General features: G+C 37.6%; 2 protein-coding genes across 2 annotated transcripts in view; one reads left to right on the forward strand and one right to left on the reverse strand.

Moving 5' to 3' along the window:
- The window catches only part of LOC148952538 (uncharacterized), a 211650-nt gene that overhangs the window by 116474 nt on the left and 73376 nt on the right, over positions 1-21800 (forward strand). The gene's annotated exons all lie outside the window — the stretch shown is intronic.
- Positions 428-4128, reverse strand: LOC148952540 (uncharacterized). Its single transcript, XM_089088640.1, has 2 exons — positions 3796-4128; positions 428-750 (listed from the first exon to the last, which is right to left on the reverse strand). The coding sequence occupies exons 1-2, from the start codon at positions 4085-4087 to the stop codon at positions 428-430; spliced, it is 615 nt and encodes a 204-aa protein (XP_088944766.1). The 5' UTR covers positions 4088-4128.

Consider the following 21800-nt stretch of genomic DNA (forward strand, 5'->3'; position numbering starts at 1 on the left):
CAATTTAAGAAACCAATTCTGACTCGAATAAGACCAAAATGCTAGCGAACAAAAATATGGGAGACAGCGTTTACCCCCTCCCCAGAAAAAACCGGGAATTTTTCGTGGAAGGAAGTGAGGGGGGGGGGGTATTTTCCGCGGGGGGCAAACACCTAGACTCAACAAAATATGGAACAGCACATTTATCTATAACTCTCAAAAAGCTATTTATACATTCTACCAATCGTAGAGTATGGTGCGGCGGCACATTTATCCCGAAAGATTATCTCAGTCTACACAGAATAAACGGTCAATATTTGAGAGCCCTGTGTGACCCCTTTTTACTAATGAAAGCTTCTCAACTAAAATTTTGTGTCACGATCCTTGACTATTTTTTTTTAGTTTTCCTAAAAATTTATTTAAAAAAGAAATAAAATTTACACTAGCACTATCGGTATCGTTTTCGTGTCTTCAAAAGGTGGCGTTGATATCTCATTGGTGGTTGTTTGTATGAATTAAGTAGTTGTTGCTGTTGTTTGTGAACATTCTCTTGCTGAACTTTATTCGTCAAATGTGCACGGAGCTGTTGAGGGTCCATCTGATCACGGAGCCTTGCTGCCTCCTGGAAGAGCCTCCTGAGACTTTGTGTTCTTTGTGCTGCACTGGGCCCAATCGGACCAGGTGGTGCTTGAAGAGGGAAGTTCGGAGGAGGACCTGGTAGGAAGTTTGCAAGACCACCAGCAAAGGGCACGAGTGGAATAGCCGGTACACCTGGAATACAACTGACATTAGGACACAGCGATAGAAAGATTTCAAAAATGTGGAAAAGCCAACGATTAAAGTTCCTCTTAATAGCCTTAGCTTTATGAATGAAAAAAAATCTTATTACAAAACAGTTTGCCTAAGACTGATTTTCAAGTTGAACAAAGCATAACAACTTAGATTTGGTTGGGTATGGGCTAGAAGATATTTCATTGGGATACTACGCAAAATGAACATTAAAAATGATGATCAACTAATTTGTTTACATATACTTACTTGATGTGTCTTTTCTCTATATTTTACATATATGTTGCTAGTACAGTATGGATTATTATTATTATTGTTGTTTGTTCATTTTTGTTAATTTGTGTTATTACTGGTTTTTTTTTTTGCAGATGGGGGTCATGTCATTTGCTTTCCCCATCTCAAATAAACAAAATGACATCTCTAAAAATGGGGGTTCTTTCAAACGTCTCAGATTCAATTCTCTGAACCTGATTATCCAAAAAACATTTCGTCTGCTTAATTTTTCAAGTTCTTTTAAATAGAAGATAATGTTGGTGTGTTTTCTCGAAAATCAAGTTAAAGTCGACATCAGCTAAAAATGTTTTGTAGAAGCGATTAGATTCAAAATTACGACTTTAAGGATCCGTCCAATTAAATAGAAGGTAAACTTTGGACCTCCCCCCCCCCCACTCAATTAAAAATTACCGATGTCGAAAATGTTCTCTATAGTTTTCTGGATAATTTTCTTATTTTTTTTTCATTTGTACCCCCCCCAGAAAGTAATTCTATCATAACTGCTTGGTTCTCTTCCTCTAAATATACATGATATGTCTATAGTCGACGGAGTTCAACAACTGACGTAATTAGTGACAAATTATTCGTTCGCCTACGCATATTATACCTTGCTAGAATCGGAATAATTATTGGACTGGGTATTGGACTAACATCTGATCCCTGAGTAACAGCCCTAACATTATGCTAATTCGAAAAAAAAAGACAATAAAAAGCAACAATATTTTTCATTAAATGGTAGGATAGGATTTCTCCTCTGAAAAGCTTTATCTCTGCTTCTCCTCTCGGTTAGCCCAGCATACTATTTTTACAAGATTGTTTTAAATAAAGCTAAGAGTATTTCGAATATTTTCGTGCAACGAAATTGACCTAAAGCTTAAAAGTAAAAAGATAAGATTTTAATTCGAGCGATGTGGGATATGAAAGTCTCAGTGCGAGAATTTAAAATACTTCTTCTAAAAATATAAATAGCAATCCTTATACTTAGGCTCATTTTGACAACCTTTTGAAAATACAATTTATTTTTGGACCCAATGGACCAGCTGTATATTTCAGGGTTGAGGTGGGTATCAAAACAGAACATGAAAGGTAAAATATAGGGTCGAGAAAAAATTGTGATGTTTTAGGAGTTTCTTAGTAACCATGGTGAAAAATATGCTTAGATTCCTGAATTTTAGAAGACAACATTCCATCTTACATACAGGGAGACAACTAATAGATAGAGGAGATTGATGGGTAGGCCGTGGCTCCAGATTTTTTTTTTTGGGGGGGGGGGAGGAGGAGGGGGTGCAAATGAAGTCTTCATCCGGAGAGTCAAGGGCCATGGGCTATATAATAATTTTTCTAAAAAAAATAATTGGGGGGGGGGGGCAACCAAAATCAGAAGCGGTCAGATGGAATGTTCTTGCCATTTTTTGCCCTTCTAAGGCTTGAAAGTGACTGGAGGGCAACCAGCCTCCTCTCGTGCCCTATTTTGCTACCTAGCTCCCATAAACTCATGATATTTTGAGATAGCTGTTTTGTTCAAAATTCTCTTAAGGTCGAATCAATTGGTTTCCAGGGATGACATGGCCTCCTTTTCCTCGCTAGAGTAAGGACAATTGATTGTACAAACTGCACGTTTGAAACTTATACACAAATTGCACATCCATTTGGGTTGACACTTCATTAAGTTCTTGGGCTAAGGGAACCCTAAGGAAGAAGGAAAAAGTAGAAAAGAACATAAGTTCCCCGAAAACTGGTCCCGACAAAGGACCAAAAAGAGGCTCGGGTTAAAACCTAAAACTGTAACTTCCTGGACCAAGGGAAACCTAATGTAAATTAAAATTATATTGGGTGAAATAGAGTTCAGCAAAGGGCCAGAAAATATTTTTTCGTATGCAGATTTCGGAAACTACAAGTGAGTATTTCCTGATCAACTATAAAGTTACGCTTTGACCAAACAGAGATTAAAACAAATAATCCAGTCAAAAGGAGCTGAAGTTACCACAAATAAGATTAGGGCAACGCCCCCCCCCAAAAAAAAAAATCTCTAAAGGCCATACTGTCATTTGCGCTCTGCTAAAAACAATTTTGTTTTAAATAATATATTTTTTATAATTATGACAGGATCAAAAGTTCTGCCCTTTAGAAGATTTAATGAGGTTGGCGGTAGCCCTACTCATGTGGGCGGTTCTGTTCAAGTTTCACTCGATTATTAATTTTATTTTATGTTCTCATTAGGATTCATTTACTCATCCATAACAGTATCTGTTCGTTCCAAGTTTGGATTGTTATATGGTTTAATTCCTACTCGTTTTAGCTTTGAATATGGTAATTTTCTTCGAAAACCTTTTTTATTTTTGCTTTACAATAAATTTATTATTATTAATTATAGAAAAAAGGAACATAAACTAAATTTTCTGCTTTTGGCTGCAGGGGCGTAATTTATTATGGGGGAGGGGAGTAACTTCTCCTCCCAGACCTCACACCCAGACCCCAATTTGCCCCTCCCCCCGCCTGAAATCTATTTTCTTTAAAAATCTTGTCAAAACTAAGGTAAGCCTCCATAATTCAGGCATCCATTGAAATGTGTCAGTTTTCTTTATGATATATCTACCTTTATGGTACTATGTGGCTCATTTTTCAGTTTTCATTGTCATTTTTACCTGATTTGTGATAATTGGCCCCAATTTTATACCCCCCTAGAATTTTGACGAAATTACACCACTGCTTGGCTTTAACTTTAAGGTAAAGAAAAAAATCTGGACAGCTTACCTACACCACCAGGAATAGCTGGTAAGTCAGGAACATTTCCAACCGGGAAGCCAGGCTTCATAAGTCTGCCAAGCAAGGTAGCAGCGGTATATATTGAAGTTAGGGCAACTGTGAGGATAAATCCATTTAAAAACACAAAAATTGCAGTACTGATAATGGGATCAGGGATGGAGGCCAGAAGCCTTGTATGGGGTGGTAAGACATCACTGATTTTGCTCAATAGAGACTCAAGCGGTGTCCCTGCAAAATCCGAACCAACGGATTCAAGTCTGCTGAATATCCCTATTGGCATCTCTAACTATATTGTAACCCTATATTCAAACTGTTCTGAACTTGGACTATTACCTTGTGATTGGTCTTAACTGAAGTTCATTATCAATAAAATAATGATATCCACAGATTGCAATCTATAAAGAGTGAAAAATTAAACAGCAGAAACAAAGAATTTATTAATTAGTAACTAATGAATATATTAACATTAATAAATAAATTGTTCATGGGCTGTATTAAGTGACATATTGCATATTTAAACCAAATGAATAACCTGAATGTATATTAGATCCCATCTTAATTTATTCAAGAACTAAATTAGTGCAGAGAATTGACAAATGAAAGCTCCAAGGAATTCAAGATAGTGACATATCCCTTTTTGTGTATGGAGGGGGAGGGGGGCTGGGATATTTTCTGAAGGGTCCAAGGTTAAAAAACGCAAATAGAATGCAAATTCTATAGAAAATTAAAGGGAATATTGTAAAACTCCTGAGGCAAGGGGGTTCATTACCGAAGACATCAACCCCCTGTACCCATGGTCGACAACAGATATCGATGTCCTGATTATTCTGGCAATGAATGCTTAGCAAGAACAAGTTTAGACATTTATTAGATTTATTTCGATAAGGTTTCTGGATTTGAAATGTTTAGGTTTCTTTATTTTTTGTGGGAAAAGTTCATTTAGTGAGACTAGAATAAATGTCACGTTTTCAACCCTAGCGTGTATGGCCCAATTGTTCCTTTAAGCTTCATACAAAACTCATGAGCATCTCAATTGGCAAAGAACCTGGGTAGGTTAGTGGAGGTTGCAGGCTTGGGGGTATCATCTCAATTCCTACTCGCTCTGGGTGTCAATCTCTTGTGCTTGGGGGTGCACTACTATATAATAAGTGTTATTAAGTATTTTTAGCCAAGGGATAATTCAAGGCTCCGAATTATTTTGGTATTTCTCCAGTTGATGGGACGGGCCCTAACCTGAAATTTCCTGCCCTACTCTTTTAAAATTTGGGACTCTAGGGGGTATTTTATGGGGGTGGGGGTAAAACCAAAATCATATATTAGGGAAGAGGGGTGAAAAAATTGGTCTTCGATCCACGAAAACATTTTCGTAATTTAAGTCTTGTGGAAAATTTAATCTTTTGACTTCAAATTTAAGTTTAGAGTCGATGAATTTCTCCAATTTCTATCTAAACTTTTTTTTTCGCTATAAGCACCTAAAGTTACTATAGTATCACCAATAGTAACTATAGTATATTTATGGTTAAGTAGCGAGGTAGATCAAAAGACACTATGTGTTGCAAGATGATTACGTGAGTTTATTTACAACCCGTAATAATACAAAAATAAATGCGGAGTAAAGAACAAAAAAAATTATATAATCCACAAGGAAGTAAAAACGAAAACACAATATAAATAACATAGCAATGTCTACTGATTACAAATCAGGGAAAAAATAACTCAGAGGATTACTGGCGCACATTTTTTTCGGAGTATTAGCCCTCAGTTCCTTAGTAATATCATCAAGCATCGCTAGCGGATCGAAAAGTCCGCAGCGAGGAAAAATCTTGCGGAGGAGGGGCAGGACTAAAAATATTAAAACAAAGAAACTAGCATTTAGAAGCATTTACAGAAAGTCCAACATTGCCCAAAGCAATAGTCAGAACATGTAGATTCTTAGTGTGGATACAAAATACTTTAATGGGGGAGAGGGCTGAGGGAAATGGTTTAATGTTTTCAATGTCCACAAATGATACTCTTGCCTTTATAAGGTTTTGGGGTTGGTAATCCTGCTTCTTTTTGTGGTAGTTTCTTTTTGTTTTAAGTTAAATTTAATGTTCGTTTTAATTTCAGTTCATTGCAAGATTCTTTAATTCATCTATAGCAGTAGGCCTATCTGTTATACTTATGTTTGAGGTGATTATGCTTTTCATTTTTTTAAGTTTTGGAATTATTCTGTGGCTTTATTACTGCTTTTGAAATATGCCTCTTTCTTTTCATTGAAAACGTCTTCTTTTTTGAAAAAAAATTCTTCAGATTAATCCTCAAAAAGGGCAGTAACGCATGCACTTTACTATATTTTTTTCTGCGGTGATCGTAACGCCCCAGTAATCACGGAACATTAGAAGAGGGCTGATCCGAAAGAACGCTTAGTAAAGAATATTTAGATAATAGTTCAAGTTCTATTAATTTTCAAACTAATTTCACTCACTATACATTATACAACAATAAATAAAAATAAAAGATGAAACTACACAAAGAGTCATTTTTTAACCATGTTGACATGGTTAGAAACAACAGAATTTTATTTATTTGAAATAAGAAAAATGTAGTTTCTTTTGATAATAGAGGGATTGAACAAATTATAACCTAAAATGGAAATTCTTGTGTTTCACCCCCCTCCCTCCATCCCACCTGAGAAAAAACCCTAAGATCCCTTTCCCCTCTCGGGTCAAATTTGTGCATATCTGCGTGTCCAAATATATAGGCCTAAATCATGCTAAAAAAAAGTGCACCATTATGTGAAATCTTTAGCAGGTTATCTGCTACAAAATATCTTGTAGTCTTATGTTTTTTGTATATTCGTTTGGTATTGATTTGAGACAGCAGCTACAATACAGCAGTAGCCAAAATAGACAGCAATACGATTATAATCGAAGATTGCTATTAAAGTGTGTTTAAAAATGTTATTTTTCTGTTTCAATTCTGCCCTAAGGATTTGGAAGCAACTCTCCTGGTATAACAGGAAGCTGTAAATAAAATTGTTCAGTTTAAATTGCATGTATCTAGATTAGTGACATTGTTTCCACTAGCTTGAACTTCCCTAGAAAAAAAATGAATTTGCCAAAATTTCCGTGATAAGAAATGGTAAGAAAAACGACGGTTCGACGGCTAGCAGGCGGCAGGGTTTGGTTGACTTTTTTAATTACTTAGAAAACTCTTTTCTAGTTGTCACTTTGTTACACACAGAGAGAAAACCACAACGAAGAGTCATTTTTTAACCATGTTGACATTCTCCAGAAGCACGGCATAATTTTTCCCTGGTCAAAGCCCCTGGTCAATAACCCCAATCCTTGATCAGGGAAGGTCAAAACCTTCCCTGGACTCATGCCTTCTGTAAACTTTGTTAAATTGGGAGCTTGCTCTTTCATTTCAAGCCCTTAGATTTTGGTGTATTTTTTTTTTTATTTTGACGATAAATTCTTTGGTGAATAGGAGGATTATTTTTATCTTTCCTGTGCGTACGAGTAAGCAAGTATGTAGTAATTATTGCACAAGTTATATTTTCATTTAATTACGATGAGCCACCAGTATTTGAAACGTACTTTTTTTTTAATTTATTTAGTAATTAAGAAGAAAATTTATTCATGGTTTGTGAGTTAATTTTTGAATAGTATATACATACTCCCCCTTCCTTTACAGGCCAAATAACTTTTGTGAGGATCAGTACTTTACACTTGTTTGATGATTTTTTTATTTTTTTTTTTTTTTTTAAAAATGTATCTTGTTGGACACCATAGCTTAAAAGTTTACCCCTACGCATGGAACATTTCTGCCTCACATATATATTAGTCTCACGCATGGCACACTTCTTACTACGCAAGACACTCTTTGCACGACGTATAGTAAAATCTGTGCCATGTCTTTTGTTTGAGTGAGTAACTCCTCGACATATTCAAGTGCCAAAGCCCATAAAGGCTGATGACTTTTCTTTTACGGCATCTTCTCGGAGGGAGGTAATTTGTTAATCCGTTGGTGGATTTCGGAAGTTTGGGAGAAAGTGGGAGAGCCTCTGGCTCCGGTTTGCTGAAGAGCTGGCAAGAGATAGCGACAAATGGGAGTCAACCATAAGGAGTCCTCTAGATGCCGGGTGTGGCGTTCACGTCTGGTCCCGCAGCAAGTACAAGTAATTCGTTAATCTTTCACTTTTTTGGTTGTATCTACTGCTTCGACATAATGTTTTTGCATGGGTTTTGCGTAATTATTGTCAGGATTTCAATGTAATTGCGTCTTGTGAATACACTCATCAGTGGATTGGTTCTTACAGACTTGAGCTCAATCGATGGCTGCCGTTTCAGAAATCATTTACATCCTGGGGCGAAGCTAGGATTTTCAGTTTGGGGGAGGGTATATAGAAAAGTGCCGACAAAATCGTCCAGTGTGCCGAAGAATGCGGACACAAGCTAAATTAAGACGCCAAAGTCACCCCCCACGCCTTAGCTGTCCCCCAGTCTACACCAGGTTGTGCGTGCCGAGCGCGAGAAAGTGTGCCAAGTATGGCAGAGGTTGTGCCAACCATGCCAGAAAATATGCCAAGTGGGGCGGAACTGTATAGCCCACGTGACATTCTTATGTGTACATAAAGTCGGATAAATTGGGAGCCTCCTCTAAAAAAGAGATAATGAGAATATAGCATTTTGTGTTGATGACATATACATTTATTTTCAAAGTTACTTCGTTCTCTCTTACGCATGCGAAAAAACTGAGGATCTCCAAGCTGCAGATGTCAAGGTCTCAAAGCATTCTACTACACCTCGATTGTCCAAAATCATAACATTTCCCCCGCAATAAACAAGTTTTGAGGAAGCAGTTTGATGTTACGACCGAAGAAGAAAAGAGACATGATCATCTTGTACTTCTGCGTTAAAAAGTGCTTTATAATTCTATTGGTTTTGTGTTTTTACTTTGTTTCGTAAACCAATCATATTATCGCAAAATCGAAAGCGTATCAAACAGTTCGTGGTAACGAACTGTTAGTAAGGAGTGACCCAGCTCAATGGTAACTGAAACTCTAGAAAACGGTATTTTGATACAAATAGATACACGAAAAGAATCAAATTTAATGCTGATTTTAAATATATAAGTTTCATCAAGTTTAATTATACCCATCAAAAGTTAGGCGCCTGAGAAAATTTCGCTGATTTTCAAAAAAAGGAGGAAAGACCCTCTAAAAGTTATAAAACCTTAATGAAAATCACACCATCATATTCAGCGTATCAGAGAACCCTACTGTAGATGTTTGAAGCTCCTATCTACAAAAATGTGGAATTTTGCATTTTTTGCCAGAAGAAAGATCACGGGTGCGTGTTTATTTGTTTTTTTTGTTTTTTTTTCACGGGGTGATCGTATCGACCCAGTTGTCCTAAAATATCGTGGGAGGGCTTATTGGAGTGGAAATTAAAAGTTCTAGTGCCCTTTTTAAGTGACAAGAAAAAATGGAGGGCAACTAGGCCCCCTCCCACGCTCATTTTTTTCCCAAAGTCACCTGATCAAAATTTTGAGATAGCCATTTTGTTCAGCATGTTCGAAATATAATAAGTATGTCTTTTAGGATGACTTAATCCCCCTAAATTCCCGGGGGGAGGGCTGAAACTTATGAATTTTACCCAATGTTAACATATAGTATTGGTTATTTGGACGTATACAGACGTTTTCAGGGGAGATTTTTCCTGGTCGTGGGGGAGAGGGGTGGGTCGGGGGTTATGTGGGAGGATCTTTCCATGAAGGATGTTTTCATGGGGGAAGGGACATTGCTATAAAGGGGACGCCGGACTTCCCAGCATTATTTAAAAAAAATCTGAAATTTAATATAAAAAAACAAGTATTTCAACTGCAATAGCAGCAACATCGAAACTTCAAACGAACAGAAAATATTATATATATTATTGGGTTCACCCCGTTGTCAATACCTCGCTCTTTAAGCCAGACATTTTTTAGTACTTTCATAAGAGCTATTTATTCTAATTAACGGCCTCTGTGATGAAGCGGTCGTTTTTAAGGAATTGGAACAAAATTCGAACTTTAGCTTAAAGAGCAGGGTATTGACTTGGTGGCGAACCCCCTAATATACAAATTAAAAATGTATGAATATAGAAGTTCGTTACGTAAGTTAATTCGTAAGTTACGTATATTTATTACTAATAAAAACGTTCGTAAATAAAATTCAACAAGTTTCGAGAAAGCCATTTAACTAAATAAAAGTAAATTAATATGAAAATTTTGTTGTAATTATTCATGTACGGTGAGCCAAAATCAAAACCAGCATTTAGTCAAAAACGTTCAAAAATTAAATAGAAATAGGAGCGACATTAAAACTTAAAACGAACAGAAATTTTTCCGTATATGAAAGGGACTGTCCCCTCCTCAACGCCTCGCACTTTACGCTAAAGTTTGACACTGTCTCAAAACACTATTTTTTAAAAAATAAAAAACATTAGCGTAAAGAGCGAGGCGTTGAGGAGGGGACAGTCCCTTTCATATACGGAATAATTTCTGTTCGTTTTAAGTTTTAATGTCGCTCCTTACTTTCAGTTTAAAAAACTTGTTTTTTTATTAAATGTCAGAAAAAGGCGCTAAATAACCCCACATTTTCATGCACCATTGAACATTAACCAAAAGACGCTTTGTAAACCTCTTTCAAAGTGGCCAGTTTACATTAAATATAATGAAAAGAAAAACAAATAATTTAATTCATCCATACAGAATAAATTAGTGTTAAAGCACTAAACTCATAAAAACGTGTAAACCGTGAAAATCTACTTGAGGGAACTTAAGGCTCATCTTCCAACGAGAATTCCTCTTGACAGGTATAATTGGCACGAGGGTCAGCATTTTCTCTTCCTTTGGTAGCTTTCTGCTAATCAGAGTACTTCTTGAGTTATAAGGTACAATTCAGGAGTCAAGTGATATTCCGGAACGCAAGATATCAATTACTTTTGTCTCTTAAGGGGGGCACTGGAACTTTCGGTTTACAATTGGGCGAGCTCCTTTCGAGGTTCTTACGACAGCTCCTTATATACGGAGTGCTTTGGTGAGGAAAAGAAAGAAATTAATAAGTAATACATTGTGCCCGCATCGCTTTTTCCTTCAGCAGCGCTATTGCGCTACATATAATTTCTTGTCGTTCTGGGTTTTAATTATTTTAAGGATTTATATCTGCTGAATTTATTTCTGGATTTCAGGCCTGTATTTAGCAAATAAAAAAAAAACTGAAAATAAAAATTTCTATTATTCTGCTCAGCAGAAGTCTCCTTCAGGCCACTCAGCGTGACCCCAGGTGGCTATAGGGGAATGCCCTACATATGTGTAGGGTACCTCCATAGGAGGCACGCACCAACGTGCAGTGGCGGATCCAGGATTTTTTTTTTGGGGGGGGGGGTGGTGGCACAAAATAGGTTGATCTGATAAACTTGCCTTAGGCGCAAATTTAATTAACGCAAACTTGTATTAATTAAGTAAATTACACTACTTTAGACAGTGTTAGGGGGGCGCGTCACCTCGCCCCTCCCCTGGATCCGCCACTGCCAAGGTGGGACTTTTTCCCTGGGGGTCCATAATAAAAATGGGACACCCTCGCCCGGGACCATAAATACAGGTGAAGGAGGAAGAAGGCCCCTGAAATGTACACTCAGCAGGTCCACCGGTGTGTGGACATATCCTGTGGGCACAAACCCTCTCCCAGTACTGGGTTAAGTTGCATGGTGACACAGAACACCCTCGTGGGAGGATCCTATATAGGAGGACAACTGCAGCTGGGCGTAAGATCCATATCTATGGACAACGGCCTCTGCAAAGGGCTGCCTTGACCCTTTCGGGGTACCTGCAAGACTGAGGACCTTGCGGTTGACTCTATTACCACTTGAGGAGTGGTGCCCCTCGAGGAAATTATAACCTAGTAAACGACACAGCATTTGCACATGATTCTCATTAGGGGATAATTCTTCTGGGCCTGGTTTGTTTTGGTGAGTGTTTTCAGGCTGAAAAACCACTTCCTAGCTAATTTATCTACTATGAGTTGCCTCCCTGTAGTAGTATGCTATTGTTAGGTATAAATATATAATGAGTCGGAGGTAATAGGCTTAAGATTGTCTGTGCAGGATTTTGACTCTTGTTGATATAAGAGCATAGCCAAGTGCTGAAAATTTTGTAGTGACCAAGATGGGCCCAGGATTGCACAAAGTATCCATTCAACTGGAGGTCCCAGGGACTTCTTGCTGTCTGGTTCAAAGCCGGCTTAATCCTGCGGTATTGTCTTGAGAAGATTTGTTGGTCCCCGTCCTGCACTGGTATCCAGAACCTTGCTTTTCCTGAGGCCAAAACAATTTCAATGATTTAAAGAATATGAAAATTGGAACTTGGAATGTTACGTTAAAAAATAACTCTCGTATCGAAATTTCGACTGACGAATTAAGACGATTCGAATTAGTTTTATTATGAGTTTCAGAAACTCATATCCCAGGGGTAGGAAGCATGAAACTAGGTGATATAGAATTTATTTACTAAGGTAGGGGGGATCGGTACATAGACAGGGAGTAGGGCTCATGATGAATAAGGAAGCTGCTAAGTCTTTTTTTAGGCTGGGAAGATATTAATAATAGGATACTAATGGTTCATTTTGTGAATTAATTAAAAAAACTTTTTCCACAAAAATAGCTTTTCAAAGAAAAGTAAAGAACTCCACGAAACCAAAAATGAGCAAAATAAAATAATCTACCTTGCGTGAAACTACCACAAATCAGCATCGATAAATGAATGAAACCCAAAACGAACAGAAATTACAATAAATAACCGAGTCAAACTCAAAACGAGCAGAAATTTATATAACTAGGGCTCAAAAGTCTAATACCTTCTCAAGGCTAGAAAACAATTTGCACTTTACTGAAAAAATATAAATTTTTTTACTTTTATAACTTTAATACATCACATAAAACTAAAATTTTCATTACTAAATATCATTATATGTATATTAACTGACAATGCCCATTCATTTGTATTTTTTTCAGTAAAGCGCAAATTGTGTTCTGGCCTTGGGAAGGCATAGGGGTTTTGAGCCCTACTTATGTTAATTTTTGCACGTTTTGAGTTTGACACGGTTATTTATTGTAATTTCTGTTCGTTTTGGGGTTTATTTATTTATCGATGCTGATTTGTGGTAGTTTCACGCTTGGTAGATTATTTGATTTTATTTTTGCTCATTTTTGGTTTAATGGAGTTCTTTACTTTTCTTTGAAAAACTTATCTTTTCGTTTTTTTTTACTTTATAGTTTGGCCTGCTATTTTTTTATACTGGAGAAAAATTTTCAGCAATTTTTAACAACAAACACCCTTTTAAAAATCTGGACACAAATAGTAGTCTTAATGTAGTTTCATACCTCCTCTAGTTGACCTCAAATGGAAAACTTGATACCATTCGCAAACAAATCTGTTTATTTTCTTTGATAGCTTGGATACACTTACGCTATTTTGATTTGGTTAAATTTTAAGAGCAGAAGTAGCACCGACAGTTTGAACATAATGCCCCCAGTCGTTCTTGGGATACTGCTGAGATTCCTTATTAGGAATTAGCATTAACACAATGCATTTTGATTTAATCTTAAGGCAACATTTAGTTTTTAAACGTAATGGGCAAATGGGAGGGTGATTTGTTGCCCTCCAATCACTTTCGACTATTAAAAAGGGCATCAGCCCTTTCTATTTTCAATCGAACGAGCCCTTTTCAAACTTCTTACGACAACTCCTTCGATACGAAGTGCCCTGGTCTAAAATAAAAAAAAAATAAAAAAAATAATAATAATACATTGTACCCACATCGATCTTTACTATAAAAATGTAAAGCCTTTCAATAACTTTTGTCCGTTGAAAGGGGCTCTAGACCGTCTAATTTCCAATTATATGAGCCCTTTTTGAGATTCCATATTAGCGCCTCCCTCGCGCAGCTCATAGGTTCTCAGGGCATGACTTACAACTTTTGATCTAAAATCTGTGAGGGGGGTTGTCATTTTTTCAGACATAATTTTCAGCACTATTAATTACGGTGGGCAAAACGACTGTCTCAAAATTTTGATTGGATGTGTTTGGGGACCAGAAGGCCGTGATGACGACGTTATTTGGAGTCGAATAAATTTCAACTGTTATAAAAGTCACTAGTCCTTTCAATTTCAAGTCAAATGATCCCTTTGGAAGTTTCTACGACAACACTTTATATAAAAACCTTATATGACGCCAGGGCATAACTTACAACCCTTACCCTGAGGGCTGGGGGTTGTCATCCTCAAAGACCTAATTTCCAGTTCTGTCTACTACGATGAACAAAATGGCTATCTGAAAATTTTGATTGGATGTTTTTTGGGGAATAGTGGACATGAGAGGGGGGGGGTAGTTACCCTCCAATCCCTTTCGACTATTAAAAAGGACACTTGCCACCTCAATTTCCAATTGAAAGAATCCCTTTTGAAGTTTTTACAACAGCGCTATCCATAAAAACCTTATATGCCCCCAGGGCATAACTTAAAACCTTTGCCTTGGGGGTTCTGGGGGGTATTTCATCCTCAAATACATAATTTCCAGAACTTTCAACTACGTTTAACAAAATAGCTATCTCTAAACTTTGATTGTATATGTTTAGGGAAACGGGGGGCGTGAGAGGGGGGTTAATAATTCTCCACTCCCTTTTGACTATTAAAAAGGGCCCTAGCCCTTTCAATTTCCAATCAAATGAGCTCTTTTTGAAATTTCTACAACAACTTTCTATATAAACCTTATATGCCCCCAGGGCATAACTTACAATCCTTGCACTAAGGGCTCTGAGGGGGTTATTATATTAAAAGAGCTTATTTCCAAAACTTTCGACTACTTCGAATAAAATGAATATCTCAATCTTTTGAGTGGATGTGTTTGGGGAAATGGTGGGCGTGAGAGGGGGGGTTAGTTACCCTTCAATCACTTTTGACTATTAAAAAGGGCACTAGCCCTGGGGGGGGAGCGGTTGCCATCCTTAAAGACCTAATTTCCAAAACTTTCAACTGAGTTGAATAAATTGGCTATCTAAAAGTTTTGATTGGATATGATTTGGGAAAATGTGGGCGTGAGAGGGGGGCTAGTTGCCCTCAAATCACTTTCGAATATTAAAAAGGGTACTAGCCCTTTGAATTTCCAATTGAATGAGCCCTTTTTCAAGTTTATACGACAAAGATTTCGATTAAATCCTTATATGCCCCCAGGGCATAACTTATAACACATTCCCTGAAAACTGTGGGGGGAATGTCCTGCTCAAAGGTATAATTTCTAGAACTTTCAACTGCGTGGAACAAAATGGCTATCTCAAAATTTTGATTTGATGTGTTTGGGAAAATAGTGGGCATGGATGGGGTGATAGTTGCCTTTCAATCACTTTTGACTATTAAGAAGGGCACTAGCAATTTCAATTTCCAATCGAATGAGCCCTTTTTGAAGTTTCTACGACAACGATTTCTGTAAAAACCTTATATGCCCCAGGGCATAACTTAAAACCCTTGCCCTGAGGGCTGTGGGGGCCTGTCCTTCTCAAAAACATAATTTCCATCTGGAAATCAACTACGCTGAACAAAATGGCTATCTCAAAACTTTGATTGGATTGGTTTGGGGAAATGGTGGGCATGGAAGGGGTATTAGCTGCCTTCCAATCACTTTTGACTATTAAAAAGGGCACTACTCTTTCGATACGAAGTGCCCTGGTATGGAAGAAGAAAACAAAAAATAAATAATACATTGTGCCAACATTGTTGTTTACTTAGGCAGCGCGATAGCGCTGCCTATGATAAAAAGTTCAGGGTATCAGTTATAGTATATCTGATCTGTTCTCGGTCTGATCTGATCTGTTCCCGTTCTTATTATATGCCACTGTATAACCGACTGACGGAGATACTGGTGACTCTGATGAATTTTACTTACAGTTACAGCATCAAATAGAGGTCCCAGGTAGAATCAGGGTCCCAGGTAGAAATATGTTTTTTTTTATTAGGATATTTTAACACCCAGGTCGGTAGAAATAGGGATAAATGGACTAGCCTAGGTAAATTTGGTATAAGAAAGGAAAACAGTAATGGCTACAGATTGCTGCAATTTTTTTAGGTATAACAACCTAGCTATAACCAATACCAGTATAACCAATAGTTATAGTATTTGGTCATAAAATGGCCCATGAGTTAACGTGGTATTCACGTGATGGTGAGACAGAAAACCTTATTGATTGTGTTATTGCAAACCAAAGACTGGCAGGATCAATACAAGATATTAGAGTGTATAGGAGTGGTTTTATTGATTTTAAAAGTAAAGATCACCATCTAGTAGTGTCTAGGGTTAATCTAAAGCTGAGATTTCGAAAGGGAAGTCCTCCCAGGAAGCTATGACGTTGGTAAACTCCAGGATGAGAATTTGAGAGAAACTTTCCAAGAACAGTTGAATACTAAAATGGAGAGTTCACAATTTGACAATGTTGAAAGTGGATGGAATAATTTTAGGAAAACAATTTTTGAAGTTACTGATGGTTTCTTTGTGGATAAAATTAGGAAGGCAGCTAGGAATATTAGTGAAAAAGCTTTATCTTTAATAGAGAGAAAGGGCTTGTACAAGAATTATCTGAGTGATTGATCATAAAAAAACAAGAAAAATGTAAAAAAAAGGGGAGAAAGTATTAAAGTATGAACTAAGAAGGTGTGAAGTGGAGTTCATGGATAAAACTACCGAAGATCTGGAAGATGCAGCTAGACGGAATAACATTAAAATATTGTACTGGCATGTTAATAAATTGAGAGGGAGTAGTTAATCCGGACTTATCCCAGTTAAAGATAGGAACGGGGCCACAATTATTGACAAGGAAAGAGTTAAAGAGACACTGGCAGAACATTTTGAGAATGTGCTAAACCGAGATAGAGTTGCAGGAAAAGATATAGAGGAAAATGGAAAAGTTTGATATACCTTGGATATATAGGAAGATTTGTTTTGTGAGGAAGAATTAGTGACAGTTCTAAAAGGATTAAAAATAATAAGGCCCCAGGTGCTGATACCGTGGTAAAGGAGTTTCTTAAATATTGTGGCTCTGAGGTTAGAAATAAGCGACTGAAGAATATGAATATGATTTTTGAAAAAGGGGAAGTACCTAGCAGTTTTAGGAAAACCATAATTAAACCACTATATAATAACGGTGATAAGAGTGAGTATGGTAATTACTGATATATTAATCTGATTTTTGAATGTAGCAAATTACTTAGTCATATGACACTTTTTAGACTGAGATATGCTGTAGACAAAGTGATAAGAGAACAGTGCGGTTTTAGAAAGGGTAGAGGGTTTTCACTCTTAGGTTAATAATTGAGAAGTGTCTGAGTTATCAAACACCTTTGGTGCTCAGTTTTATAGATTATGAGCAAGCATTCGATTCTGTTGATAGAAGAGCTTTAGTGAAGGTCTTATCCTTGTATGTTATACCAGACAAATACATTAAAGTGATTAGTGCTGTGTATGAGAATAAAACTGCTGCGGTTAAGGTAGGAAATTAGGTTAGCAGCTGGTTTCGTATTAAACCATGGGTTAAGTAGAGTTGTGTTCTATCCCCTTTGACATGGATTATTTTGATTGACTTTGTCTTAAAGAGCTCAGGAAAGGCAATGGGAGAACACCGAATCAAATGGAGAGGAAAAACTTTCCTGGACTTGATTATGCTGATGATTTAAGCATCCTAGATGAAAGTGTGAGCAAAATGAACGAACTTTAAGAGATTTTGCGAGTTCAGGGTGCTAGAATAGGTTGGAAAATTAATGTTGAGAAGACTAAGTCGCTAAGGCTAGGAATAAGTGAAGATGAAACGTTGGGTAACGAAAAGATTGATCAGGTGGACAGCTTCACTTATCCTGGTAGTATTATTAATTAAGACGGTGATAGCAGCGAAGATGTTAAAAGTAGAATAGCTAATGCTCAGTGTGTTTTTTCACAGATGAAAAAAGTTTGGAACAATAGGGCGATAAGTCTGCAAACCAAGATTAGAATATTGGAAGCTACAGTGATGACAGAGGTCAAATATGGCTCTGAAGCTTGGGCGCTCCGAAAAGCAGATGAAGATTTGCTAGACGTTTTCCAGATAAATTGCCTACCGATTATTCTGGGTACTCGGCTGACTGACCGTATTTCAAACAGTAGGCTGTACAAAAATGCGGTTCTATCCCGCTTCCTAGGGCTATAATGAGAGAAAGGTTTAGATGGCTTGGGCACGATCTGCAGACGAAGGATGACAGATTGCCCAAGATAGTCCCTTTTGGCTAACCGTCAAGGGCTAAACGGAAAGGAGGGGGTCAGCGGTTGGCATGGGAGGATGTCATAGAGAAATAGTTAAGGGAAAAGGAACTACCTGGGAGGGTGTAAAGAGGAGTGCTTTGAGTTGATTGGGATGGAGGAGGAGCGTGCGTAGCTGTGTTGGCCTCATGCGGCCTGGTGCTGCGGTGAGTTGTTAGTAGAAGTTAGAAGCAAGCAGACGGAATATGGTAACATTAAGGTTTATTCCCTAAAGTTATTGGACTCTTTTTCATTTATATTTGTCAGTGGCATGGCCTGTAAAACGGTTTGATGTGCCTAGACACCTTCTGTTGCTATTTAAACACAAAAAAACCTACTGCATTAGTGAATGCATAATTGTTTTTCTATAGTTATCCACCACACATCATAGAAACTTGGTGACATACCTGACAATTTGAGTATTTTCTACTTGCCACTTCGGATGACCATTGACAAGGCACGTACATACGAATTTTCTGAAGGTGCGGTAAATAACAATAATAATTTTTTTTTTGTAATTTCAATGAGAAGCGAAGTCAGAATTTTCGAAAAAATTAAAATTTTGGGGGCCTGAGCCCTTAGGACGAGTCCCCCCGCACGTCCCTGCCATTAATATTTTTTGATTTTTTGGGACAAGTTCTGTAATGTACAATGAAATTCTATTTGGGGTAGGCAGGAGAGTTTATGAATATGTGTTAAATCATAAGGTCTTGAATGGCCCAGAGTCCCTCCCACCGACCACTGGATAAGCAACCCATGGTCGTTAAATCCAGGGGAAATACCCGTTTTACCACGTCTACCTTCAGGAAAGTCCTATCTTGTCATTCCGTGATTGTCCAAGATCAAAATGTATTCCCTGAAACACACCAGTTTTCAGTTAAATTCACTATTTGTGGTAATCCTTCCTACTGTGTCGATTTGTAAAGTCGACAAAATACTAGAGATCCCCGTGTTTGTATATCCTTGTTTGAAACACTATATTATTGTCAATATAATTTTGTAAATTCAGACCGCAGTTCATAAAGCTTATTACATACAGATGGTAAAATTGTGCAGTGGCGTAGCTAGAAATGAACAAGGGAGGATGCCTATCCCCTGGCGCAGCCTCTGAGGGGTGGGTCAAATTGAGGATGTCTCGTCAATACAATGATCTTACTTATATTATAGCAGTAATGGTAGGGGACGGGGGACCGACATTATTCCAAGGCGTTGAAAAACTAGGTACACCTCTGAAATCTTACCTAAGGAAATTACAGTATTCGGATACAGTCTAGCCAAAGCTGCGCATAAAGAATTGCTAGAAGGGGACAAGAAACTTTCCTGGCCGTTCCAGATCGAAAAACTGCTGAGTGAGAATGATTTCTCTTATATATGGAATGATGTTCAAGGCACCATGGAAGGTGACGATGATTTTCTTAGGGACTGCCCAGAGATTGTTCATCGTGGAAGGAAGGATATCTACGTTACGTTCTTTACTTGTTTGTGAATCCTTCTAATCGGGGTATTCATCTGGGTTTTTTTCTGGTAGTTAGCAGAGAAATAAGCCTGTTAGCAAGCTACAGTATGCTTTGTCTATTTGTATGCATATCTAAACAGAGGAGAGGATATGGGCAGATACAGAACAAAATATTGGGGGGGGGGGGGCAATGTGACATGAGCACCAATAAGCAAAATATTTCGGGGGCCCAATGTGACAAGGGCGTCAATAATAGACCAAATTGAAAAATTAATTTAGAAAAAAGAGTGAAAAAAGGAATGAGGGCGCTAGAAAAAAATTTTGGTGGGGGGGGGAGAGGGGGGGGCTGGATCCACCACTAGGGGGTAAAAATCTTCATTTTTACCCCCCCCCCCTATGTCCCGATTAATAGTATATAAACATCCACCAATGTATCAATTAAACGTATATATTCCAATAAAAAATGCAATGAATTATAAAAACATACATTGATTTCTTTCCAAGGCTAGTATTTCTTGTTCCCATATTTTTTTATCTTCTTTCTAAGAATTTTCCGCAAAATAGCTGTAGCAGCTGCACCTGGTGGAGCCCCAACCACAATTTCTTGAAGGGCATCAATAGGAAGATTTTCAAAGAAATTAGGAGGCAGTACTGGCAGTGGCGGCGGCAGCTGAGCTGGATCAACTGGAACGTTTGGGTTTGGCCCTAATGGTAAATTTGGAAATTGTGGCAAGCCAGGAAATGCAAAGGCTAAACCAAAAGGTGCATTATTGAAACCAATCCTGGGAACTGAATCCAGACCAGGAGTTCCAATTATTTGTCCAATTGGACGAATCAGTCTTGGCAGAACCTGGTAGATAGTAGCTAAAGCAGCTCCACAAACTGTTAAGATAAATGCCAGCGACGCTGTGGCTATCATTAAAGTTGTCTGCGGGTTAGGTATTGTTGCCAAAAAAGTTGTATCACTGAAAAATTTCTTAGTTAATTCGTCCACTATAGCTGCTAAAGGAGAAAGCCCTCCAATAGGGCTGTAAGTTCTTAAAAATAGTGTCATAATTATAATATCAATAACGAGATGACCACAATACTATTACACCTTTCCAAGTTCAAATCAAACTGATTAAACTTTTTGATTTGACATCTTTGTAAAGTTGAAATATTGACTGATTAATTAAGTTTAAAATTAGGAAATTCGTCTTCAGCGTAATTTGTCATGCCAAAAATTACCTAAAACGGATGTACTTTTAAGTTCACACACAAAGTAAAGAAAATAACCTTGCATTTATTTAAATAATTCAGGCAATTTTGTTAGGGGAAAAAATTCAAAGCTGGAGGAATATTCCATCTTATCAAAACTCCAATATGACCTGCTCAGAAGCCAAGTCGATCAATTTAACTTTTTAGATTTTAAACATTTCATGGACTCCTAGCCTACTGCACTTTTCAAAGAAAAACAAATATATTTTTTGTTTCAAACGAGCTTAAAAGGCAACGTCAAAGCATAAAACCATATATAAGGATGTCGTGACTGTATCCAGGATTTTGTTCGGTAAGAGGGGGGGGGAGGTACCAAAAGAATTTTTTTAGGGGATCTAAAAATATTTTTTGTTAAGGGGGGGGGGGTAAAGGTTTTTACCTCTATTTTTAAGACCAATATATGCGTTGGAGAATTGGCTTTAATTTTCTTATAAGGCTGAAATCTCTGTAACCTGCGCTCTTTTTGCTGCTTGGTCCCGTCGCAACCCACAAGACGTCCTATCAAAATTTGAGGTAGCCATCTAGTTCAAAATAGTCGAAAGGTGCAATATAATATGGCTCCCGGAATGGAATGAAACCCACAGCCCAGTTGGCAAGGGCCGTAAATAGCGCCACTTGGCAATGCTTTCCACATATGTGTTATAATGTAAAAAGGGGGGCTTGTTCGATGTTGAGTGTGTGATTGATTCGAATAATTAAAATGATCGTGCACACGGAGGCCCTGTGCCCATCCACTAGAAAATTTCGAAATTTTCTTAAATTTCTGGGCATATCTTGTTCAAACCATCAAATAAATATGTTTTATTATTCCTGCACGCGGCCTTGAAAAGGATCAAACATTTTGTTGGGGGGGGGGGACTTGGCCAAAAAAGTGCTCGTCTTTGGTCAGTCTGAAACTTACAAGCTTAAGTCTTTGGGCCAAGAGGGACCTAATGTACAA

The sequence above is a fragment of the Artemia sp. Qi Xiang Cuo genome, chromosome 5, assembly GCF_049724085.1.
Source record: "Artemia sp. Qi Xiang Cuo chromosome 5, ASM4972408v1, whole genome shotgun sequence".
In the NCBI taxonomy this organism is placed as follows: Eukaryota; Metazoa; Arthropoda; class Branchiopoda; order Anostraca; family Artemiidae; genus Artemia; species Artemia sp. Qi Xiang Cuo.